General features: G+C 47.2%; 1 protein-coding gene across 1 annotated transcript in view; it reads left to right on the top strand.

The window, feature by feature from the left end:
- Positions 1-4,118: 4,118 nt before the first annotated feature.
- The window catches only part of abca5 (ATP-binding cassette, sub-family A (ABC1), member 5), a gene marked incomplete at its 3' end in the record, with an annotated part of 46,713 nt that continues 24,808 nt past the window's right edge, over positions 4,119-26,023 (top strand). Inside the window, exons 1-18 of the mRNA XM_080541752.1 lie at positions 4,119-4,250; positions 9,136-9,325; positions 10,396-10,569; positions 10,859-10,956; positions 11,453-11,679; positions 12,339-12,480; positions 12,719-12,907; positions 13,387-13,534; positions 14,114-14,291; positions 15,674-15,732; positions 16,077-16,363; positions 18,222-18,341; positions 18,585-18,723; positions 18,895-18,985; positions 19,480-19,619; positions 20,278-20,397; positions 23,042-23,240; positions 23,715-23,881. Coding sequence (XP_080397878.1) covers positions 4,146-4,250; positions 9,136-9,325; positions 10,396-10,569; positions 10,859-10,956; positions 11,453-11,679; positions 12,339-12,480; positions 12,719-12,907; positions 13,387-13,534; positions 14,114-14,291; positions 15,674-15,732; positions 16,077-16,363; positions 18,222-18,341; positions 18,585-18,723; positions 18,895-18,985; positions 19,480-19,619; positions 20,278-20,397; positions 23,042-23,240; positions 23,715-23,881 — 2,773 coding nt within the window. The 5' untranslated portion in view covers positions 4,119-4,145. The remainder of the gene's footprint in view (positions 4,251-9,135; positions 9,326-10,395; positions 10,570-10,858; positions 10,957-11,452; positions 11,680-12,338; positions 12,481-12,718; positions 12,908-13,386; positions 13,535-14,113; positions 14,292-15,673; positions 15,733-16,076; positions 16,364-18,221; positions 18,342-18,584; positions 18,724-18,894; positions 18,986-19,479; positions 19,620-20,277; positions 20,398-23,041; positions 23,241-23,714; positions 23,882-26,023) is intronic.

Raw genomic sequence — 26,023 nt, 5'->3', positions numbered from 1 at the left:
CAAGTTTGATGGTTTGCGCTTGTGAACAGCAATCTTCAAGTCTGACCACAGATTCTCAATTGGATTGAGGTCTGGGCTTTGACTAGGCCATTCCGACACATGTATATGTTTCCCCTTGAACCACTCAAGTGTTGCTTTAGCAGGATGCTTGGGGTCGTTGTCCTGCTGGAAGGTGAACCTCCATCCTAGTCTCAAATCACTTACAGACTGGTACAGGTTTTGCTCAAGAATATCCCTGTATTTAGCACCATCAATCTTTCCCTCGACTCGGACCAGTTTCCCAGTCCCTGTTGCTGAAAAACAGCCCCACAGCATGATGCTGCCACCACCATGTTTCACTGTGGGGATGGTGTTCTTGGGGTGATGGGATGTGTTGGGTGTGCGCCAGACATAGCGTTTTCCTTGATGGCCAAAGTTCAATTTTAGTCTCATCTGACCAGAGCACCTTCCTCCATACATTTTGGGAGTCTCCGACATGCCTTTTTGCAAACTCAAAACGTGCCTTCTTATTTTTAGCTGAAAGTAATGGCTTTCTTCTGGCCACTCTTAAAGCCCAGCTCTCTGGAGTGTACGGCTAATTGTGGTCCCATGGACAGATACGCCAGTCTCTGCTGTGGAACTCTTCAGCTCCTCCAGGGTTACCTTTGGTCTCTGTGCTGCCTCTCTGATTAATGCCCTCCTTGCCCGGTCCGTGAGTTTTGGTGGGCGGCCCTCTCTTGGCAGGTTTGTTGCGGTGCCATGTTCTTTCCATTTGATTATGATGGATTTGATGGTGCTCCTGGGGATCATCAAAGATTTGGATATTTTTTTATAACCCAACCCTGACTTGTACTTCTCAACAACTTTGTCCCGGACTTGTTTGGAGAGTTCCTTGGTCTTCATGGCAGTGTTTGGTTGGTGGTGCCTCTTGCTTAGGTGTTGCAGCCTCTGGGGCCTTTCAGAAAAGGTGTGTATGTACTGACAGATCATGTGACACTTAGATTGCACACAGGTGGATTTCATTTCACTAATTATGTGACTTCTGAAGGTAATTGTTTGCACCATAACTTTTTAGGGGCTTCATAACAAAGGGGGTGAATACATATGCACATGCCAATTTTCTGTTCTTTATTTTTTTTAAATTCTTTTTTATATATATATTTCTCATTTCATTTCAAAACTAAGACTATTTTGTGCAGATTCATCAAATAAAACTCAGATTAAAAAAACATTTAAATTACAGGTTGTAATGTAACAAAATAGGTAAAAAGCCAAGGGGGGTGAATACTTTTGCAAGGCACTGTATGTTAATAGCTCCTTAAATTATCCAAATGGTAGCGAAACTGCCCTGAATGGAGCTGAAGGCCCTCAGATTTCACACGCTCCAAATCTGTCAAATCACTTGAAAACTATTTTTATGACACAGGCAGTTGCCATGACAAATTGAGCCTTTTTGCTTTTTACTCACCCATAACATTTGTAAATAAAATTAAAAAAACTTGACACCAAATAAAATGACAAATTCATGGAGCCTTTGAAGCGTAGAATAATTATAAGCTTCCAATAGGCTACACACACACACACACACACACACACACACACACACACACGCGCACGCGCACGCGCACGCACACGCACACGCACACACACACACACACACACACACACACACACACACACACACACACACACACACACACAGTTTAATTTATTTTACATGACAAGCTATCAAGACCAATGTTAATTTTCTGATCTTACTGTTTGTATGATGATTTTTAAATAAAATATATAACATTCTGTTTTTGAATACTTTGCCATAGTTTAGTTTAGTGACCAGAGATATCATCATAAAATCGATCAAATATAAGTGTTATCTTATAATGATGTGCTAGTGACTGTTGATTGGTCACATACTTTGACAGATGCGGAAGCATGACAGAAAATAGATCTGGCTGTGATATCTATTATATATATCTATATCTATGGTGTTCCGTCAACACTGTGGAGGAGATCCACCAACGTTGTTAAGCAGTACGTTCCAACATAACAACTTCCGGTTCCGTTTTCGAGACTTCAAAATAAAAGCGCAATGTAAGAGATGACTGGAAAGTAATGGGATCCTATTTTCTCGTATTTCAGGACATATGGAACAGAAAGTATATACATCTTCAAAAAGTAATTATGATCATTATAATTTACATATATAGGCCTACTGTATACAAATATTTTCCCAAGGCTAAACTGATTTTGAGTACCAAACTACTCAGCAACACTTCTAGAATATGAATCAAGTGAGTTTCAACCATGAGCTGTTGATGTCTTTTTACTGTGGCCTATTTGGACTGCATAGGACACACATAATGGACTGTACACACATAATATAATAATAATAATAATAATAATAATAATAATAATAATAATAATTCTCCAAGGCTGTGGCCCAACAGCTCAGATGCCCTATTTGACATTATTGCTGTTATACAGTATGCCCTATTCAGCTGTCTTTCATCAGGGTAATTAGGATATTAGATATTAAAATGATAATAATACATTGAGAGGATGAAATGTTTATTTTACAGAGATATGTTATAATGTGTGGTTCCTTTATCCATATTTAGCGCTTTTATTTGGAAGAAATCCTAATTTCCATATCCCAGAAGTAGCAGGGCGGAGATCCGCCGCCGTGGCTCCCAGAACGCAGAGGGTTGGTCTTCAGTCTTCTGGTTTGTTTACTGATCGCGTTCAGAGCAAGAAGAACACAACAGAGGCACGAAGCAGCTAACGACGACAGACATGCCTTAATGTATTTCATACGTGAGTAAATCATTCTTCCGTTTCATAGCAGAACAGTGTGGTTGACAGGACAGGACAGGACCTCCATTGATTGTGGCCGTTGTGGCAGTTCTGGCTGTAGCTAACGTCAGCTAGCATCACCAGCTGTCTCCACAGCTCGTAACAAACTAGCCTCCTGGTGGTATGGTAGCCTGCCGATAGCTTCTTCGACAACCACAGCATCTGTGATCAAACTGAGCATGTAGTCAACAACCACAGCTAGAACATCGACTATAGCTAGCTATCAGGCTATCAGGCTATTACGCTCCCATGAACGTCAGGCGTATGGTACTCTGGGCTGTCTAGCTATGAGGCTAGTAACAGTCATTCTCACCTTCTCCTGGTACTAGTATGTCCCCCTGGTACTAGTATGTCCTGGTACTAGTATGTCCCCCTGGTACTAGTATGTCCTCCTGGTACTAGTATGTCCTGGTACTAGTATGTCCCCCTGGTACTAGTATGTCCTCCTGGTACTAGTATGTCCCCCTGGTACTAGTATGTCCTCCTGGTACTAGTATGTCCCCCTGGTACTAGTATGTCCTCCTGGTACTAGTATGTCCTCCTGGTACTAGTATGTCCTCCTGGTACTAGTATGTCCTCCTGGTACTAGTATGTCCTCCTGGTACTAGTATGTCCCCCTGGTACTAGTATGTCCTCCTGGTACTAGTATGTCCTCCTGGTACTAGTATGTCCTCCTGGTACTAGTATGTCCTCCTGGTACTAGTATGTCCCCCTGGTACTAGTATGTCCCCCTGGTACTAGTATGTCCTCCTGGTACTAGTATGTCCTCCTGGTACTAGTATGTCCCCCTGGTACTAGTATGTCCCCCTGGTACTAGTATGTCCCCCTGGTACTAGTATGCTGTCTAGCTAGTTGCTTATTATCCTGATTGCATGAGGATGTTGAAGACTGTAATTATCCATAACAGATGCATAAACTGAGTGATCGCCTGTGTTAATGTTTTTTTTTTTTTTTTAAATATTGCTTTCATGATCGTCTTGTTAAGCTACTCCCGCATCACTGACTTAGTGCATTTCCACCTGTCTCAAACCACTAGCTAGCTAGCTATTTTTTTATTTTTTATTTAACCGTTTATTTATAAAGGTTAGTCTCATTGGGATACAATCTGTTTCAAGAGAGACCTGTTTCAACAGCAGAAGGGGAACATCGTTTTCAGACAAAACAACTTACAGTAGGCTACATGTACACAACATTGAACCAACATACAGTACAACAGTAATTTAAGTACGGTTGCTTTTGTCTGTTTTACAGCTGAGCCCACTATCGGCCAGACTTCCCACCCATGCCCCAGCCAGGTGAAGCATGCTGCAAGTATGCTGCCTTTAGTCAGAAGAGATGCTGGAGTCTGGAACCAGACCAGAAGCCTGCTCTACAAGAACCTACTGATCAAATGGAGGACCAAACAGCAGAGCCTGCAGGTGCTGGGCCTTTTCACAATCTCTCTGGCTGATTTGAGGAGTTTGAAAGTGGAGAAAAATGTGTTTTAAGCCCTGTCATATGTTTTACATTTTAACCATTTAGCAGACACTTTTATCCAAAGCGACTTACAATTAGAGATTACAGGGACAGTCTCCCTGGAGTAATTTAGGCCTTACTCAAGGGCACACTATTGGTGGTGTTCCCAGGTGGGATTTAAACTCATGACCTTCTGATCTCCAGTCCAACTCACTATCCACTAGGCCAGGCGACCACTACCCCTGTCATATAATGTAGGCCTAGTACCAATACCCTAACGTGTACTGGAATACGGAAGGCCTAGCACCAATACTTACCACCTAGTACCCTAACCCTAGTGGAAGACGGGCATTATGTCGGCCTTTACACAGGCTCTTCTCGATCAGCTGATAATGCCTATTCCTTTCATGTTTTTAACATCAAAGCATTTACATTTAGGAGACTTTTTTTTATCCAAAGCGACTTAGGCCTACAGTTAGAGATTACAGGGACATTCTCCCTTGAGTAATTTAGGGCTAAGTGTCTTATTCAAGGGCACACTAGTGGTGGTATTCCCAGGTGAGATTTTAACTCATGACCTTCCAATCACCATTCCAACTCACTATTCACTAGACCACCACTACCCCCATGCGCTCAAATATTGTCGCTGTGATCATAAAGGATGAACTCATTGCTCTCTTCTCCATGGTTGCTTCTGCTTGCGTACCGTACCCATGGCTTGACAACATCTGTTGTGTATGTGCTCTTCATGGATTTCGTTACATGTTTTACATCCCCATTCGTCTCATGGTTGTTTGTCCAAATATGATTATTATTAAAAATAAAATACATGTTTTTATTACTCATAACACAGAATTATAAGGATATCCATGCAGATTTTATTATATAAATTATTCACCATATAGGCTATGCTGATTATATTTCATTTCCTGCTGTGAGAGAGATGCATTATTGCTTCAGAATGATGTGATTCTATGCTTCTGGAGGTGACTGTATCAGGTGGTAGTGCTGCAGGCTGATGCTGACGGGGATCACACCTTGTTGGAAGGTACTTAGTAAAGGGTCAGTAACTAGTATGTGTTTGTCTCCCTGAAGTGCCAGATGGACGAGGTTTGCCCTTTGTAACACTATTCCATTGGTCCTCTCAATTTTTAAGACTATTCCATTGGTCCTGTCTGTTTTTTAAGACACTTCCATTGGTCCTCTTGGTTTTTTTAAAGGTTATTTTTTGGTAGTCCCACTCTAATTTTTCAATTTGTATTGGATAGAGACAGTAGAGAAAGACAGGAAAGTGAGGAGGAGAGGGTATGTCAGCAGGGCATGGGCAGGATTCTAACCCATGCTGACATGGGAATATGTGTGCACTGTGCACTGTAGGCCGTGGTGCTGGACCACCCCAGGCCATGGTACTAGACCACTGGACCACCCCAGGCCATGGTGCTAGACCACTGAACCACCCCAGACCATTTCCATTAAATTCAATTCAATTCAAAAAACTTTATTAGTCCCACTAGGGGCAATTAAGAGCACCATGTTCACAGAAAAACCTAAAAACGTCTCACCACATACAATCAACAACAACAAGTGCTCCAGGAGCTAGGTTAAATCATTGGGCATCGTGGGTACCTTGAAATAATACAATACAACTCAACAATCAATGAATATGCGCTATAGCCTACCGTGCTTCGCTAGCCTATCCGAGTTTAACAGTCTGACCGCAGAAGGGATGAAGGATTTGGAATAGCGGTTTGTTCTACAAGCAGGCAAGGCAAAGCGCCGTCCTGATGGCAACAGAGACAATTCACCTGCCAGAACATGCCCCGGAGACGCTAACATGCTTTCTGCCATTGGTTCTATTGTGCCAAGCCAGAAGGATTTCACCTACTATTTGAGTTCATGTCCGATGTGGATATTCTTCCACCACTCCATCACCTCTCTGAGGGCCAGTGCATCGTCATGGTCAGGTCATGTGTTCCTCCTAGACCCCTACGTTGTTCAAGTTTATTACCATATCATATATACAGTACTGGATACAGTGGAGTGTATAACACAACAGTGGAGTGTATAAGTGTATAACACAACAGTGGAGTGTATAACAAGTGTATAACACAACAGTGGAGTGTATAACAGGACAGTGGAGTCTATAACAAGTGTATAACAGGACTGCCTCCGCAACTCAGCAGGTCTCCACTAGGGATGCACGATGCATTTTTTCCAACCGATACCGATAACCAATGTTTACCCGCTTCTCGTGGCCGATAACCGATATGAGAACCGATATGAGAACAGATATAATATATAACAAGCATAACCAAAAAATCGCTATTATGACTATGTGCTGTGCCTATGCTGTTCCTCAGTCCAGCGCGCTTCATCATCCCCCTTCTAGAACTGCCATCTCCCCTTTCCATCCCTTATGTGATTTTATCAATGAACATTGTATTACTGTTATTTCAACATTTAAGCCTCTTTCACACAGTTCCCTGTAACTTCAATGGAATCCCAAGCTGTGCCATCCAGCCATTTTCGCTGTTCACTCATGAGTCAAATGCCGGTAGATTCGCATCTTGCTCCCTTTAAGACATGTCGGCGTTTCCCTGGTTGCGAGATCTAAACTACTAGAACTGAAAGCGGCAGGTAACAGGCACGTAACATCCATATGCTATATATATAAATAAATATATTTGACTACCAGCAAGACACCGGAGCACTCGTATCTATAACAAACGCAGAGATTGTATGAGCCCCGCGTCAGTCAGCCTTTCCGTAGAAATACATCGCTCCGTGCCCCGCGGTGGTGTAGCGGTCTAAGCACTAGCCACTAGTGCAAGCTGCCCACCGGGGACTGGGATCGAATCCCAGCTCGCCAGATCCGGATATGGCCGGGGCACACACAGGGAGCGGCATATTGAGCGGCCGCTCCCGAGGGCGGTATAGGAATATTTCCGGACAAGGATCCGTCGCGCAACAGCGCCCCCGGGGTGCCGGAATAACGGTGCTGGGCTCGAGGAGCCAGTCAGCTAGTCTGCCTGGCGGTCTCCTCTGGGGCTGCCGGCCACGGGGTCGTGCGGCGGATCCTACGCAATAGGCAGGGGATAATTGGATGCTAGGTTGGGTTCAATTGGATACCAAATTGGGTGAAAAAGGGATAAAATCTGAAAAACAAATTTAAAAATAAGAAATACATCGCTCCGTTATATATCTAACGTTACATGTTTTAAGGCTGATCTGTGCATGATAGTGCTGCATTATGTTGATCTATTTATATCGATCTATTCTTGCCAATTCCTTATTACCAGTGGAAAGGGGGAAGGCTAAAACACTTTGAATGGAATAGATAGGACTTTCCGTTCAATGGAGGAAGCATGATACTCGCGCAGAGTTCATCTCGCTTTCACCCCCGTTGATGTATTAAACAATCTAAGCAATCTAATCAGAGCATTAGTTGTTATTATGTATATTATTGATGGATGTGCCATTTTTGATGGAGAGCGGTGAGCGGATGACTGGATGTGAGCATGTATTTGACTAATGCCGATAGATTCGCGTCGCAGGCGCAGCATCATGAGCGCGACAACCGGAACCGGAAATATTTCCGGCTTCACATTATCGCCTCTATATCGGCTAAAATTGAATAAAACCGATAAATATTTAATAACATTAGTTTCCCAATATCGGGCCGATAATATCGTGCATCCCTAGTCTCCACCTTTACTACTTTGTTTCTGGATTTTGTACACAAGTTAAACATGTTTAGGCATTCCTCCTCTTCTCTCCCCCTTCCTTCCTTCTGTGGAGGGCCATGCATTTTTCATCTGGACTCTAGTTTCTCTAATGCATTTTTTACACCTCTCTCTGTTTCATCTGTTGTCCCCTGGGGGTAATGTGTTTGAGGCTCTCCTGAAATGAAGTCTCTCTTAAAGGGCTTCACCTTATGTTGAACAACACGTTCATGGATGTAAATGGCCTCCAATGGCCTCCGATTCCAAAGTGCTTTACAATGGCCTCTCATTCACCCATTCTCACACACATTCACACACCAACGGCAGCAAGCTACCATGCAAGGTGCTGGCCCAAGGACATCTCGACACGTGGCCAGCCGGGGATTGAACCACAGAACCGCAGACCTTGTGATCATTAGACGCCGGCTCTACCCGCCGAACCACGGCCGCCTTACGCTCAGACTTCCTGTCAAAAGGAAGTAGCTGTGGGTCTGTGTTCATCCTGCCAGGGATGCAATCCTTTCAGTTAACTGCAGGGGTGCAAACGTGTCACCTTTCCAGACAGCATAGAGAACACACGGTAAACTGTTTTCGAAGCAATTCTGCAGGTGTTAAGGTCAGGGCTGCCGCTACTTACACATGCATCATTGTTAGACCACCGTTAGTGCTAGCGCTATCTATTTAACACCATTAGTGCTAGCGCTATCCCCCCCCTAAGGTTAGTCACACAAAAAAAATGTGTCACCTTTTTGGGCCATCACCAGTTTGCACCCCTCTAACTGGAACAGGAATGTTTTTATTAACTGGAACAGCAATTAAGCGTTATGACTTATGCAATGTCTCATGCCGTGTCTGTCTCAGAGTAGTGGCGGTTTAGCTTTATGGGATTTTTTATTGAGGATGATATGTTTAGCAAATTATTTTATTCAGTCCTTTTCCTGTGATGGCCCAGCCTATTGAAGTCAAACACTTCAGGGAGACTGTCCCTGTCATCTCTAATTGCAAGTCGTTTTGGATAAAAGCGTCTGCTAAAGGGTCAAAATGTGATGTAAAATATTCTGTTTGCAGCTCTTTTAAACCATTCCTGTGCCCCCCCCACCCCACCACCACCCCCCACCCCCCTCAGGAGTTCATCCTGCCCCTGCTCCTGCTGGGCCTCCTGATCCTGATCAGCACCCTGAACCCCCATGTCTACTACGGGGGCATCAGCACCATGGAGCTGGACAAGGAGGACTACTACTTCCTCAAGGGCCTGGGCTACACCCCCATCACCAACGTCACCAACCACATCATGGAGGAAGTGGCCCAGGAAATGCGTGAGTGACTTGAGAAACAACTAACCAGAAACACGCCTTTTCCTAGACCCCCCGGAGACGCTTGCGTAGAAATGTATAAGCTAAGTATGGGAACAGATTCCAAGGTTCCCATGTTACCTACCATGTAATGGATCTGATTGTTTTTCAGTTATTGATTATGGTGGAGGATATTGATCGCAGATGTCTTTCGTCTCTGCGTTGTGTCATTCCAACCATTCACTGTAAAATAGCCCCCTCAACAATACGGTCTTCAGGTTCAATGATAGACTTGGAACACGGGTTGCTGGGTCCTCAGGAGAATAGATTTATTACAGAATTGCAGCATATAGGATACAGAGAGATTCTCTCTCTCTCATTCCAGCTCGCAACCAACTCCAACCCAACAACAAGATATTTTCACACAGACAGAAGCATATAAGCACCCATCTCTCAGTTGTTGAGATTCCCCATCAGACATTCCTGCAGATCCACCTGCCCTCCCCCCTAGAGACCTTGACGACTCTAACTCCTCCAGACAAGGCCTAGTGCTAGCTGAGTCTACAGCTGATAAGATAGTATTCTTTTGGAAGGCAGTTTAATGTAGAGTGACCCTGAGTAATATTCCACCAGATTTCTAAGCTACCTTATAATGAATATACAATGGATATATAATGGATACACAATGGATATATAATGAATAGAAATATTGATCAAATCTAACACATGGTTACATCTATCCAGTCGTTTCTGGTTTGGGGTGTCCAGGGCAGAACTGCTAGAGTTTTGTTTTTTCTTTGGACGGGGTCTTCCTCTGTTACTCAGCCCACTAGGACAGAACCCACTAGGACTTCTGAACCACAGAACTGGTGTGAAAATCCATGAAGCCAATGTCCATCTCATGTGTGTTTTCTTCTTTGTGCGTTGAGCCATCAAATCAATCAATCAGTCAAATCAATTAGTGTAGCAAATAAATATATCAGTACATATGACTTATTGAACAGTTTCTGTGTCTTATTAAACGAAAATGTTATACGAGAAACAACAGTCTTTTTTGTTGTTGTTGTTTACGCGGATGTTTCTCGTGGTTCCAGACATGCAGGACCGTCTGGAGATGTTCTCCAGTGAGGAGGACCTGGAGAACGCCAGTCTGTACGAACCCTCCGGCTACGTGGGCGTGGTCTTCCTGGACAGCTCCGCCACGTCCTATCGCCTACGCTTCCCGTACAACCAGCTGCCCCTCCCCAGCGACTACACCGAGTCCATCGGTAAGAACCAAGAACCAAATAAACAAACAAACAAACAAACAAACAACCACCTCCACCAATCGTATTCGCCATACAATCAATCCAATCAACTGTTGGAATGTGGTAATTTTTGCACACACACACAACCCTGAGACAACACACACTTGCACTGCATTAAGGTTGTGTGTGTGTGTGTGTGTGTGTGTGTCTGTATGTGTCTGTATGTGTCTGTATGTGTCTGTATGTGTCTGTGTGTGTCTGTGTGTGTGTGTGTGTGTGTGTGTGTGTGTGTGTGTGTGTCCTCCTCCAGCCAACTGCTTTGCCAGCTCAGTGAACTGCAGAGCGGCTAATTACTGGTACTCTGGCTTCATCCGCCTCCAGTCCGTCATCGACGCTGCCATCATCCAGGTAAGAGGGAGGACGCCACGGCAACATGACCTCTTCCTGACCTCCTGGTGATTGGTCGAATGGTCGATCAACCCTTGTGTCTACTCTACAGTAGAAAAGAAAGCAGCGCTCTGTTTGATGTACTAATTCCTTCATCTATTTTGGGATTTGACTCCAAACAGATTATACACTTTTTGACTCCAAACACATATTGTTGATTTTTTATTATTATTATTATTTATTTATTTTTAAGGCATTGCCTTTAAAAATAATATAAATTCTCAACAGCAAAAGGGGTGATTTAACTCACCAACAGCCAAATGATTGTTTTCTGTGGTATTTACCTAGCAACAAAACAAGCATCATTTATGTTGAAGACTTAATTCACCCTTGACACTGAATGAGTTTAGATGTTTTTAGATAACATTGAACACTCATGGAATCAGCACATGAATGTGAGGTTGATGCCAGTGTGGTTGATGTCAGTGTGGTTGATGCCTCTCTCCCCCCTGCCCAGATGCAGACCAAGCGGTCGGTGTGGAGCGAGATGGACCTCCGTGTGGTGATGATGGGCCAGCCCGGTTCCGTGGAGGTCCAGAAGTTCCCCCACTCCCTCATCTCCATCTACCTGGTACTGGCCTTCACGCCCTTCGTCACCTTCCTCATCGTCAACGTGGCGGCGGAGAAGGAGCACCGGCTCAAAGACACCATGAGCATGATGGGCCTCTACGACTCGGCCTTCTGGTGAGCACCGCCATGGGTCTTCTGCGCTCCGCGCACTTCGTTCCCGGTCTTTGACTTTTTTCAGAGTCCCTGAGTGTTGGAAAGAGAGGCAGCATGTTGTCTTGTTCTAGCTCCGTACGCCCAACATTTTGGATTTTGGAATCAGACAATCAGGAAATAAAATAATGCTTAAGTGTTTTCTTTTAACAACGATGTCTCTGGCGATCAAAGACGGTTACTCTGTCATTACTCAATATCTAGATGTTGACATCGTGGCGCCGCCAAGTTCACAGCGTGGCGCAGCGCCACTCTTCCGTTTTCTGGGGAGAAGCCTTTCAGTAGTGATGTGCACACAGAGTGAAAGTTCAACTTCAACAACAGTTTATTTATTTATTTATTTCCCCCCAAAAATCTGAGTGGGGCAGTCCCACTCATATTTTTTCTTTATTGTGATAGAGATAGTAGAGATTAGACAGGAAGGATGGGTGAGAGAGAGAGAAGGGATGACATGCAGGATATGTCCACGGCCGGAATCGAACCGGGAACCCTGCGGTTACGTGGTCAACGCTTAGTCCGCTATGCCACTTAAGCGCCCCCTCAACAACAGTTTTAACAGCATTTATTAACAGGATATCTCCTTTTTTGTCTCCAAACATGTGTCTGTGTTCATCCTTCCACAGGCTGTCGTGGGGGCTGCTGTATGCTGTGCTGGTTACCACCATGTCCGTCCTGATGTCCATCATCGCCACATACACCGCCCTCTTCCCCAACAGCGACTTCCTCATCGTCTTCCTCCTCATCTTCCTCTATGGAATCTCCTCTGTGAGTACCTCTGTGAGAAGACATGATGATGTCGTTAACGTCTAAACGTCTGCATCTGAACTTGATTTGTAGCCAATCAAAGTGTTGTTGCTAGGTAAACACCACATAAAACACTTGGAACACTGTAGGTGGTGAGTGTTCCGGAATTCTTTGTCAGTTGGTGAGTTAATCCTTCCTGCTCTTCTTGCTCGCTCCCTCCCTCCCTCCCTCCCTCCATCCATCTTCCCTCCATCCTCAGATCTTCTTCTCCTTCATGCTGACTCCCCTGTTCAAGAAGCCTAAGTTTGCCAGCACGGTGGGCTCCATGCTGACGGTGATGTTCGGCTGCCTGTCTCTGTTCACCGTGCTGATGGAGGACTTCCCTCAGCCGCTGGTCTGGGTCCTCTCTCTGCTCTCCCCCACCGCCTTCTCCATCGGCATCGCCCAGGTAACCGACGTCACCGCAACGCACGTACATTTAACACTTTACGGTGAAGTCGTTTAGCAGGCGCTTTTGTCCGAAGCCTCTTGCAATAAGTGTGTTTTTCTGAAGTAAGTGAATCAACTATACATCGGACATTGTGAGTAAAACCCTCGATGAGAACAAGTGACGTCGGCAGTGAGGGTGCTGGAGAAAGGAAGAATGATCATTTTTGATTTGGTATTCCAAGTTCTGTGATGTAGGCTGTGGAGAGGTCTGAGGAGGAAGAGCCCAGGGTTACCATGGCAACCCAGTGTAGTATGATGCATGTAATGGGTTACGTGTTAGTGCCGACATCGTTATGGTAACCACAGACATGTTGACTCTTGTTGACGTGATGTTATTGTCCTGTGTTATTGTGTGCGTGTGCGTGTGTGTGTGCGTGCGTGTGTGTGTGTGTGTGCGTGCGTGTGTGTGTGTGTGCGTGTGTGTGTGGGTGTGTGTAGGTGGTGTACCTAGAGGCCCAGGGCGAGGGCGCTGTGCTGTCCACCCTGACCAACGGGCCCCACCCCCTCTACGTGCCCCTGCTCATGCTCGTCCTGGACTGCATCCTCTACCTGCTGCTGGCCGTCTACCTGGACCAGGTGCTGCCAGGTGAGACTCAGCACGGACACATCCTCACCACGTCTCTTCTCATGATGGCTTCCCTCAGTGTTTCCCGTACATAGACGAGTGTAATTTGTCCTGCCATAGTCTCATAACGAACAGAAAGCATTTTCAGCACTGTTTTCTTTTCTTTCTTTTTTTTCTATTTTTTTCCAGCGCTGCTTGCGTGTTGTGTAAAGGCTAGGCCCATCATATATTTCATTTCCTACTGTGAGAGATATACCTATTGGACATGTTATTGCTTCAGAAAGATGTGATTAGTGTATTTGAGTTGTAATTGGATGGTTGGCATGCAGGATAGGTCGACAGAAGCGAACCGGGAACCCTGCGATTACATGGCTGAAGCCTTAATGTGCTACGCCACCAAGCGCCCCAAAACAAACATCTAATTAAAGCTGAGAATCTCTAACTTTGACACTGTGCTTCCTCTTTCCAATACTTATGGAGAACACTGTATTGCTGAATGCTTTTCATTGCTTTGGATAAAACCGGACTCAAAATGAATAGGCAATTTATTTTGTTACTCTTGACTTGGGGTTTCTTGACTTTCTGTTATCTCGTTTGCAGGTGAGTTTGGCATGCGGCGGTCCTTGGTCTACTTCCTGAAGCCGTCCTATTGGTCCAAGCGCAGTAAGCGCTATGTGGAGGTGAGCTCCGTCTATGAGACGGAGGAGAACGGTGCCCCGGGGGCAGACGAGCCTGTGGAGCCTGTCTCTCCAGAGTTCAGAGGGAAGGAGGCCATCCGGTGAGACCCTCTCCTCCTCCTGCTCCTCCTCTCCTCCTCCTGCTCCTCCTCTCCTCCTCCTGCTCCTCCTCTCCTCCTGCTCTTCTCCTCCTTCTGCTCCTCCTCTCCTCCTCCTGCTCCTCCTCTCCTCCTCCTGCTCCTCTCCTCCTCCTGCTCCTCCTCTCCTTCTGCTCTTCTCCTCCTGCTCCTCTCCTCCTCCTGCTCCTCTCCTCCTCCTCCTCTCCTCCTCCTCCTCTCCTCCTCCTCCTCTCCTCCTCCTGCTCCTCCTCTCCTCCTCCTCCTCCTCCTGCTCCTGCTCCTCCTCTCCTCCTCCTCCTCTCCTCCTTCTGCTCCTCCTCCTCTCCTCCTTCTGCTCCTCCTCTCCTTCTCCTCCTGCTCCTCTTCTCCTGCTCCTCTCCTCCTCCTCCTTCTCATCCCCCTGCTCCTCTCCTCCCCCTCCTCCTCCTCCTCCTCCTCCTCTTCTCCTGCTCCTCCTGCTCCTCTCCCCCTCCTCCTCCTCCTCCTCCTCTTCTCCTGCTCCTCCTGCTCCTCTCCCCCTCCTCCTCCTCCTACTCCTCTCCTCCTCCTCCTCCTCCTGCTCCCCTCCTCCTCCTCTTCTCCTGCTCCTCCTGCTCCCCTCTTCTCCTGCTCCTCCTGCTCCCCTCCTCCTCCTCCTCTTCTCCTGCTCCTCCTGCTCCTCTCCTCCTCCTCCTGCTCCCCTCCTCCTCCTCCTCTTCTCCTGCTCCTCCTCTTCTATTCCTCCACCCTAGGCCCTGGTACTAGACCACTGGACCACCCCAGGCCCTGGTACTAGACCACTGGACCACCCCAGGCCCTGGTACTAGACCACTGGACCACCCCAGGCCCTGGTACTAGACCACTGGACCACCCCAGGCCCTGGTACTAGACCACTGGACCACCCCAGGCCCTGGTAGTAGACCACTGGACCCCCCCAGGCCCTGGTACTAGACCACTGGACACCCCCAGGCCACCATGAAACTGTCCCTTTTCATATCAGCTCTAAAATGGTGCCTGAAGTGAGATGGCGTCGTACAGAGTGTCCCTGTCCTCCTCCTGTTTCATAGCTCAGAGAGAGGACAGGTCTCACCGTAACAAGTCCCTATGAGACTGTAGCTTGTTGGAGACACAGGGGGTCTGTTTGATCAGTGTCTGCATCTCCAAACCTGACCCCTGCTATTGACATCTGATGTCCGGAAATACCGTCTTTTAGACATTTCCGAAGCGCTGGGCTGAGGCGATGTGAACCTGATACAGACCGCCACGCCTCCACCACAGATGCCCCAGTAACCCAATATTTGTTGTTGTTGCTGTTGTTGTCGTCGTTGTTGTTGTTGTTGACGTTGACGCTCCTCTCGCCTGTGTGTTAACCTCCACCCCGGCAGCATCAACAACATCCGCAAGGTGTACAAGGAGAAGGACAGCGTGGTGGAGGCGCTGAGAGGTGAGACCATGGAGAGATTTCGATTTTTCAAATGTCACTCTGCTAGCTGATCATGTGATCATGTGATCATGTCAGAGCAAACAGAGTTCAGTTTAGAGTTCAGTCAGGACACTTCAGGTCAGTTTCTTATTGTTTAATGAAATGGTAGTACATCAGGTTGGATGGTAGTACATCAGCTTAGTGGTGGGTGGAAGCTGGGGTGGAAGAGTGTTGCATAACTCGCTCACATGTGGTGTCCAGCCTGACGCCACATAAACATCATTTCTTTCATTGTGCCTCTCCTGGTCGCTCCTCGGGTGGCGTTCACGTACACCTTCACATTCTGCTTGACCCCTGACCTCCAGGGTTCACCTTCGACATCTACGAGGGCCAGATCACCGCCCTGCTGGGGCACAGCGGCGCCGGGAAGTCCACCCTGATGAACATCCTGTGCGGGATCTGCCTGCCCACAGAGGGCTCGGCCACCATCTACGGCTCCCCGGTGGCGGAGATCGCCGAGGGGGCGGAGATGAAGCAGCTGGTGGGCATCTGCCCTCAGTTCAACATCATCTTCGACGTGCTGACGGTGGAGGAACACCTGAGGATGTTCGCCGCCATCAAGGGCATCCTGCCTGCGGACATCGACAGCGAGGTGAGGTCATGGGGTCACGGAGGACGTGAACCCTCAACATTTGAGCTTTGTGTTGTTGTTCAGCTAGGTGCAATACCTCTCTTTTTCACAATCGTAATGGCAGCCATGAATGAATGAATGAATGAATGAATGAATGATATTAAAAACACATACATAGCTAAAACTGTAGCTATGGGTAGGGGTGAAAAAGCGGTGTGATGTTCCTTCAAGTCAATGTCTTTATGTGTGTGACCCAGTGTTTCCTCTTTATGCATTTATTGGTGGCGGGCCGCCACGAATGAATTTCCTCCGCCACCAAATGATTCAGACAGTCCACTTTGATTCAGGCTGCGCAGAAAGGCAGCGAGTTATTATGACCGGAGAACAGAAAAAAAGCAGATTGAAGCTAGATTTAGGCCGCTTCCAGACCAACATTTCGTTACGATTTAGGGCGTAGTTAGTTACAATATGTTACAATGTTGCAATTAACCTCGTCGTTTGTGTTCGCACTGCAATCGAGACTGAATCTCTCAACAGGCGCGCGGCGCGAGGCGACGCGCTTTCAAAACTGGCTGCGTTCGTAAATTCACTCAGGAAATCCGATCAGCACTCGTGGAATGCCTCTCGTCCAATCAAATGACTCGGGTTCTCTATGACGTCGGGCCCAGTGTGCGCTCCAGCGCTCTCAGAGCGACTTTACGAACGCAACCTTACACTCATCTAGCTAGTTAGCTTAGCAGTCGTAGCTCAATTTAAAATTGGAGTGAGAAGCAGAGTTGTTGCCTTGTTGAAAACATATTCAGACTCCCCAGCTGTTCTACACGAGTTTATGACATGCAGCTGTATCATGCGGTGGTAGTACTAAACCCTCGTTGTGTATTGTTTGTTTTGCCGTGGAAATGAAACATTTATGAGTCTTACAACAACTCATGTGCGTGTAAAAAGCCGGTAAACGGATTTCTCTTTTAGCCCGTCGCCGGTGCCTTTAATCCCGTACGTATCCTAATCGAAAACGGAACATCATCAGCGACGACTGTGGGTTATTGCATTTACTGCTGTTCTCTGGTTCATGTTCTTATACCAGTGCTCAGTATAGAGTATTTTAAATGAACATTCGTAATGTATGTCTCTGATGTTCATGGTCAACTAAATCAGCCTATTTTGTGAAACAAATATAATGTTCCCGCTAATGGGTTAACCGAGCAGCCTCGCACCTAACGTGCAAGCACCTAGCTTCAAACTATTCATAGCAATATGCGCTGGGCAAAAATAATCTATTGCCTCTAAAATCACCACGAACAGAACGGCGGAGATACGGGTAAGCAGGGCTCATGTTCTGTCATCAAAGGTAAGAGTTTGTTTTCTTTAACTCAGCTGATGCATTACCTTGCTGTTGTTGTTTACCGAATGCTCCATCTGACTGTCCCACTGTGATTTTACTTGTGTAAACAGTTAATGAGTAACGTTAGCCGGTTTTGTGCGTGTACTCTCACGTAGGCCTACTTCGTATTGATCTTTCTGTGTGTGTGTGTGTGTGTGTGTGTGTGTGTGTGTGTGTGTGATGCGCGATGCGCGTTCCCCATGTTCTGCTGCAGCTGTAGGATATATTGGTATTTGATCACCTTCTATATAAAATCACCTGCTCGGCTTTAATGACTTAACCGCTATTTAAGAAATTATAATTGTTGCCACCCTGTAGTTTTTGGTGAAACTACGTCCTTGTTTTGAGCGCCAGTGCGCGTTTTATGCGCGTGCACGCGAAAAAAAGAATCGCGCGTGAAAGATAACCGCTCCGCCACTAATGGGAACAATCCTGGAGGAAACACTGGTGTGACCTATGACCTTTCTCTCTGTTCTGTGGGGCCTGTCTGTCCCATAGGTGTCCAAAGTGCTGAAGGATCTGGACCTAGAGAAGATCATGGACGCCCAGGCGAAGAACCTGAGTGGCGGCCAGAAGAGGAAGCTCTCTGTGGGCATCGCCATCCTAGGAGACCCCAAGGTGCCTGGATCTACCCTCACAGGACCACAGTTGTTCTTCTGGTTGACTTCAACAATATCTCACTGTGTGTGTCTGTGTCTGTGTCTGTGTCTGTGTCTGTGTCTGTGTGTGTGTGTGTGTGTGTGTGTGTGTCTGTCTGTCTGTCTGTCTGTCTGTGTGTGTGTGTGTGTGTGTGTGTGTGTGTGTTTCTGTCTGTGTGTGTGTGTGTGTGTGTGTGTGTGTGTGTGTGTGTGTGTGTGTTAGATCCTGCTCCTGGACGAGCCCACGGCAGGTATGGACGCGTGCTCCAGACACCAGGTGTGGTCCCTGCTGAAGAGCCGCAGGGCGGGCCGGGTCACTCTGCTCAGCACCCATTACATGGACGAGGCTGACATCCTGGCTGGTACACAGTTCACTCTCACTCACCAGAACCTGTACCAGAACGTGTACCAGAACCATGTACCAGAACCATGTACCAGAACCATGTACCAGAACCATGCGTACTCCTCAGTGCAGGAGTCTCTGCATCCTTCAGTGCCCTGATGGTGGCGTCCATCTTGTGTCCTCCCTCCAGATCGTAAGGCGGTGATCTCCCAGGGCCAGCTCAAGTGTGTCGGCTCCTCCCTGTACCTCAAGACCAAGTGTGGCGTCGGCTACAACCTCAGGTAGGGAGAGGAGCTGCCGCTCTCCTTCTGAGAACGTTGCTCTTTTCAATCACCAACTGTCAGAGTTCCGGAACACTCAGCACCTAGAGTGTTGTAATGTTGGTGCGTTCGTAAATACGCTCTGGAAATCTGAAATCTGCACTCACGGAATGCCTCTTGTCTTGTCCAGTCAAATTACTTGGTCGCTCTATGACGTTGAACCCAGTGTGTGCTCTGGCACTCTCAGAGCGAATTTACAAACACACCCTAAGTGTTTTATGTTTACCTGACAACAATACTTTGATTGGCTACAAAAAAATGAAGCATCATCATTTATGCATTTTTTTGTCACCCTTGGCGTGCTAGAATGTTGACAGATTTGGGCGACTTTATTCACCCTCGGCACTGAATGAGTTACTAGAAAGTGTGTTTGGTGTGTAGTGTGTTTGGTGCGTAGTGTATATCTTATCTTATCTTAGAAGTTGTTGTGTCTTTCTCCCCCGCCTCTCCTGTAGGATGTCGGTGAGCGAGGGGTGTGAGGCGGACAGCGTCACCTCGTTGGTCAAGCACCACGTACCCAAGGCGCAGTTGTCACGGCAACAGGAGGCAGAGCTGACTTTCACGCTGCCATTTGAGAGCATGGACACCTTCTCAGGTCAGGCCCTAACCTGCACCCAATCATAGAATATAAATAATAATAATAATAATCAAATCAAATCAAATCTTATTTTATTTGTATAGCGCATTTCTTACAAGATGCAACTTAATGCGCTTCACATAATGAACATTCAATCATTCAATTCAATCAATCAATCAATCAATCAATCAATCAATCAATACTGACAGAGCCGCAAGCAGGCAAAAGTAAAAACCTGTACACTATGTAGCCAGGAAAATTCCCTTGCAGCCCTCTACACATAGAGCGACTACTAGCCAGTTTGCCTACCAGCACCCAGCGGTGGGCCCCCACACCCCCCCCCCCCCCCCCGGGGAGCCCCCGCCGCCCCACACACCCAGCCCGCCCCACCACCAGCACACCCAGCCCAGCCAAGCAAGCACAGACCATAAAAGGCCCCGCACAAGGACGGCCAAGCAGGTGCCCCGGCGGCGGAACAGACCACTGTGTACTATTATAATAGTAATAATAATAATAGTAATAATAATGTATTTATTTTGTAAAGCACTTACTCGTACTCAAAGACACCATGGAGACACACATGGAGAGAACAAGAAGAATAAGATAGACGGCGATAGATAGATAAATCAAGAAATAAATAAATAATAGGATTGACAGCCAGCCTTCTCTCCCTCAGGGCTGTTCTCTGAGCTGGACTGCCGGCCTGACCTGGGCATCATCAACTACGGGGTTTCCATGACGACGTTGGAGGACGTGTTTCTGCGTCTGGAGGCCGAGGCTGAGGTGGACCAGGCTGGTGAGTGATATGACCTCGCATGTAAGCCTGGAATAACAACCACTCAAACCTGGCCTTAGTTGGCGTGGACCTACCGAGTAAAGTGTTTATTATTTGAATTCAGCGAATCAAACAGCTGCGAGGCTTAGCGCCCAATCAGAAACGCGTGGTGTGCCGGAAAAGAGACGTCTTGATCAGAACGGTTGGGTGGGGGGATGGTTGGATTACTCTCTATCACTACAAAATGAAGCATCGTCATTGATGGGTTTTTGGTGAATAGTCCCCTTGTAGCACTCTAGAACGTTGACACTTTGGGTGACTATTCACCCTCGGTACTGAAAGAGTTAACCGAACAGACGACTCACGACTCCCATCACAACATTCTCTTGGGCCCAATCCCGATTCTCTTTTTTACCACTTCGGCTCGTTTTGGAGTCACTCGTTTTGGAGTCACTCGTTTTGGAGCCATAGCCGTAGTGGTTCCCCGGGGGAAATGGGACAACGACGTCATCCGTAGTGTAATGAATGGGTTAATTCATAGTCAGGACAGCGCATGCGCCTTAGAGAGAGTTCGTGATATACCAGTAGGTGACTGACAGGTGTCGAGAGAACCGAAGTAAACTGGTTATACCTTTGTTGAACCCAGACTAAAGTGTCTTATTATTCTATGTCCAAGTGACATTACACGTAGTACCGTAGAAAAGCATTGACGCTCGCGATTCATTCACAACTTGAATGAACTTGAACACTATCAATCGATCAAACAAGTCATAAAATAAAAAGGAACAATTATCAGACCATGACAGAATAAGCTCTAACCTGTATGAAACCTGTGCTCCAGTGGTGTAGTCACTAGGAAAGGCCAAGGATTTCCGTATACCCACTTAAAAATGTGTGAGGATACGTAACAGCGTTTTGTGACAGAACTTTCACTTTCATTCATAAAATTCACCCCGTCTGTGTTACGAAGCGCTTGACTTTTGGACCATTGAAACTGACTATAGCGTCATATACCACCAAGGGGGGTGGATAGATAACTTTAGATAGATAACTTTACATTAAATATGTCTACCATCATCCGCTGTCAAACACCACAATTTATTTTTAAATAAACATGATTGTACATCTCTGTAATCGCGCACCGATGTATTTATATGGGGAAGGCTGTGCTTGACGATTCCATTGGACTGACGCCGGGCAGAGGAACAGGGACTATCGCCCTGCTTTGATAGTCTAATGCAGCGGTTCCCAACCTTTTTGGACTCACGGCCCACTTTACAAATCTCTACAGTATTCGCGGCCCACCTAGTGTGCGAAGCGTGTAAAGAAAAGGTCTATAATGCATTGAAATGACATTAGTAGCCTACATCAGACATTAGACATTAGACATCAGACATGGAAATATGTCAATGCGCGGCTGTCATGCACAAATCAGCTTGTAACGTTAGACACACAGCACATCGGCATAATAACGTTTTGTTGTTGTTGTGCTTGTTATAAAGAAAAGGTATATAATGCATTTAAATGAATGATACAACCCATTAATAATATTACCTAATAACAACTGCTCGGATTAGATTGCCGGTTGTTTTGGTATAATAACAACTATAGGGTCATATACCACCAAAGGGGGGGGGAACACGGTGACTGTCAGCCTGTGAGAAACGCGCTCCGGTGTCCTGCCCGCTGTCCCAAGCGCGCTGGACTGTGGAACTTTCTATGTTAAGCACCTCGGCATAACAGCGATTTTGTTGTTATGCTTGTTGTAAAGAAAAGGTCTATAATGCATTGAAATAACATTAACTTATATAACCCATCAACAATATTACATAATAACAACTGCTCGGATAGGATTGCGGGTTGTTTTGGTTTAATACGTGCCATAGCTGTAAATAAAACATGTCATGCGCGTCTATCATGCACACACATCAGCCTAACGTTAGATAGATAACTTCACATTAAATATGTCTATCATCATCCGCTGTCAAACGCCAAAGGTAATCTTTTATTTCTAAACAGGAATGTACATCTCGATGTGAATCGCGCTCCTTATATTATTATATAATATATTATATTATGGGAAGGCTGTGCTTGACGCTTCAATGGGGCTCTCCTGCATAGGCACAATAGCGGCATAATAGCGATCTTTTTTTGTTATGCTTGTTGTAAAGAAAAGGTCTATGATGCATTGAAATTACATTAAACTAAGATAATACGATGGTTATCATATTTTTTCAAGTCTTTAATTACAAGTAATTCCAGAAAAAGTAAATGACATTTCAGGCTCGCTTCCGTATTACGAGAGCGAAAATAACATTTCTGTAGATGTTTCGCAATGCATGCCGGAAGGGAGTCTCATGGCTCCGAATCGAACGAGGGTCAAGATTTGCTCCGAACGGAGCCATGGAAAACCCTAACCCTAACCCTAACCCTAATGAGTAATGAATTGGGACGCCACTACGGCTACACGTGAACGCGCAAAACGGAGATTAGGGGTGAAAACGGAGCCGGAGTGGTGAATTGGGTTTCACCCTTGGCCTTTGACCCCCTTCCCTCCATCCCTCCCCCCTCCCCTCCCTCCCTCCCTTCCTCTGTCTCTCTCCCTCTTTCCCTCCCTGCCTCCCCTCCCTCCCTCTCTTTCCCGCATCCCCCCCCCTCCCCCCAGACTACAGCGTGTTCAACCAGGAGCAGGCGGAGGACGAGGGGGACACATCCTCGCTGGACGAGGGGGACCAGCGCCTGCTGACCTTCTCTGACGGCCGCGGCGACACCGTGTCTGGCCACGCCCTCTGGCGGCAGCAGTTCAGCACGGTGGCCTGGCTGCATATGCTCAACATGCAGAGGGAGAGGAAGGCCGTCTACACGTAAGGAGGGAGGGAGTGGGGGAGGGAGAGAGAGGAAGGCCGTCTACAGATAGGAGGAGTGAGGAGGAGTGAGAGAGTGAGAGAGTGAGAGAGAGAGAGAGAGAGAGAGAGAGAGAGAGAGAGAGAGAGAGAGAGAGAGAGAGAGAGAGAGAGAGAGAGAGAGAGAGAGAGAGAGAGAGAGAGAGAGAGAGAGAGAGAGAGAGAGAGAGAGAGAGAGAGAGAGAGAGAGAGAGAGAGAGAGAGAGACCGTGACCGTGACCGTCTACAGATAGGAGGAGTGGGAGGGAGACAGAGGACGGCCTTTGTATACATGTACGAGGGGGAGGGAGGGAGAGGTAAAAGAAAACAAAAAGAAACCCTCTTTCTCCTCCTAAGTAGTCATGTGTATGTTATGTGTCATGGCTTGTTGCTAAACACTCTCTCTCTCTCTCTCTCTTGGGGTCTCTGTCTCCTCCCTCTCTCCTCCCTCCCCAGGCTGGCGTTGTTCCTGATCTTCCTGGCGGCGGTCCTGGTTCTGTCCTTGGCCACCGGGAACATCCAGATCCACTCCCCTGACCGCCAGTTCCTCCCCGTCTACCTGCTGAAGCCCAACCAGGCCCAGAGGAAGTACGCCAGCAGCCTGCTGGTCCAGAACTCCTCAGGTGGGTCTAGAACTCCTCAGGTGTGTCTAGAACTCCTCAGGTGTGTCCGGTAGAGCCAGCGGTGCCATGGGATGTCAGCGGTGGCGGTGGAAGTCAGCGTGGTGGAGGAGGGTTAGGCCCAATCCCAGTACACCTCCTTGCCCCTACAATTTAGCCCTACCCCTCCGTTTTGCTAGCGGTCGGGTGTCCCGATTCTTGTTTGGATAGGGATAAGGCCCAGTGTTACGGTAGTTTGTGCATGACAGTCCAGCCTTTTGACATATTGCTATGTCACATTTATTATGAGGTTGCGAACGAATCGCGAGCGTCCATGCTAGCATCTACCAGGTGACCTGGAGAGAATCGCTGTCTTCTCCACGAACTCTCTCCACTGGAGTACCCCAGGGTTCTGTCCTAGGGCCCCTACTTTTCTCTCTCTACACCAAGTCTCTTGGCTCGGTAATCTCTTCACATGGGCTCTCCTACCACAGCTACGCAGACGACCATCAACTCTTCCTGTCCTTCCCCCCGTCTGATGTACACGTGGCAACCCGTATCTCAGCATGTCTCGCTGACATTTCAACTTGGATGGCTGACCACCATCTCAAGCTCAATCTTCTTCATCCCCGGGAAAGGCTGCCCTCTCCAAGACTTCTCTATCACAGTGGAGAACTCTACTGTAACCCCCTCCCTGACAGCCAAGAATCTTGGAGTGATCCTGGATAACCGACTATCCTGTGCGGAGAACATTGCAGCAACGGCTCGCTCCTGCAGATTCTTCCTCTACAACATCAGAAGGATACGACCATTCCTTACCAGAGAGGCAACGCAACTCTTGACCCAGGCACTGTTCATCTCCCGCCTGGACTACTGCAATGTACTCCTGGCTGGGCTCCCCGCTTCAGCCATTAGACCTCTGCAGCTCATCCAGAATGCTGCTGCCCGGCTGGTATTCAACCTCCCCAAATACTCGCATGTCACCCCTCTCCTTCGCACCCTGCACTGGCTCCCGATAGCAGCTCGCATCAGATTCAAGACCCTGGTGCTTGCATACCAGGCAGCTAAAGGGACAGCCCCTGCCTACCTGAAGGAAATGGTAACCCCCCAAACCCCTGCCCGCTCACTCCGCTCCTCCACCTCGGCTGGCCGACTGGCCTCACCTCCTCTACACAGCAGTCGGGCTGCCCGATCACGTCTCTTCACAACACTGGCTCCCCGCTGGTGGAATGAGCTCCCCACGGCTGTCAGAACGGCAGAGTCACTACCCATCTTCCGTCGTAGACTGAAGACCCATCTCTTCAGGTTACATCTTAACTGCTCCTCCTGAGACATCTTCTGACCCTCACCACTACGTCTCCTAAAGACAACCGCTTTCCCCTCTACTGTGTCCCTAAGAACTTCTATTGCCCCCCTTGTACTGTTTCTCAGTTTCTCCAGTAAAAAAAAAAAAGAGTTTAGAAGAAGGTGATAGGGAGAAGGTTTTTCCTTCTATCAGTGGCCCCGGGCCCGAGCTAGATTACTCTTCCTGCAACGAATGGTGGATTGCTGATTCACATGCTTAGTATTAGGGCTGCAACTAACGATTATTTTGGTAGTCGACTAATCTGTCGATTATTTTTTCGATTAGTCTCGATTAGTCGTGTGGCTTTTCGCTGCGCGTAAATGGCGACGCAGAAGCATAAATCCGGCTTAACTAGCTATCTAACCTAACGTTACGCCAAGCTACAGCTGCTCACAGAGCTAGTTGATTGGCTAGCTAGCATTGCTGGCTAGACTACAGACAGCTCACGTTAGTAGGCTACGCTTGGCGCTGTTTATCTTACAGACAGCTCGCTGGTGGACTCAACATAATTGAAATAGCATTCACTTATCAAGCATCATTCATGATCATCCACCATGACTACCTGGTATTTTAATAGCGACCACCCCTCACTTCATTTCATCACGCGTTCTCCTGGCTTCAACATGGAAAACCCCTGCTACGTAACGTTACATACAAGCGCCTCTGTCTGTCACACGCGTGCCACAGGGCAAATAAATTAATAGCACAAACGCTCATAGCATGTACAGCCCTGTCCATGAGACGTTGTTTTCCAACATGTAACAGTAAAGCTAACATAAACATTACGACCCTAACAATATAACGTTAGCCAGTTGGCTAAC

Source organism: Nansenia antarctica, assembly GCF_963989245.1.
Source record: "Nansenia antarctica genome assembly, chromosome: 11".
Taxonomy (NCBI): domain Eukaryota; kingdom Metazoa; phylum Chordata; class Actinopteri; order Argentiniformes; family Microstomatidae; genus Nansenia; species Nansenia antarctica.
Note: the sequence above shows the minus strand (reverse complement) of the source record. Positions and strands in the feature narration are given on the sequence as shown.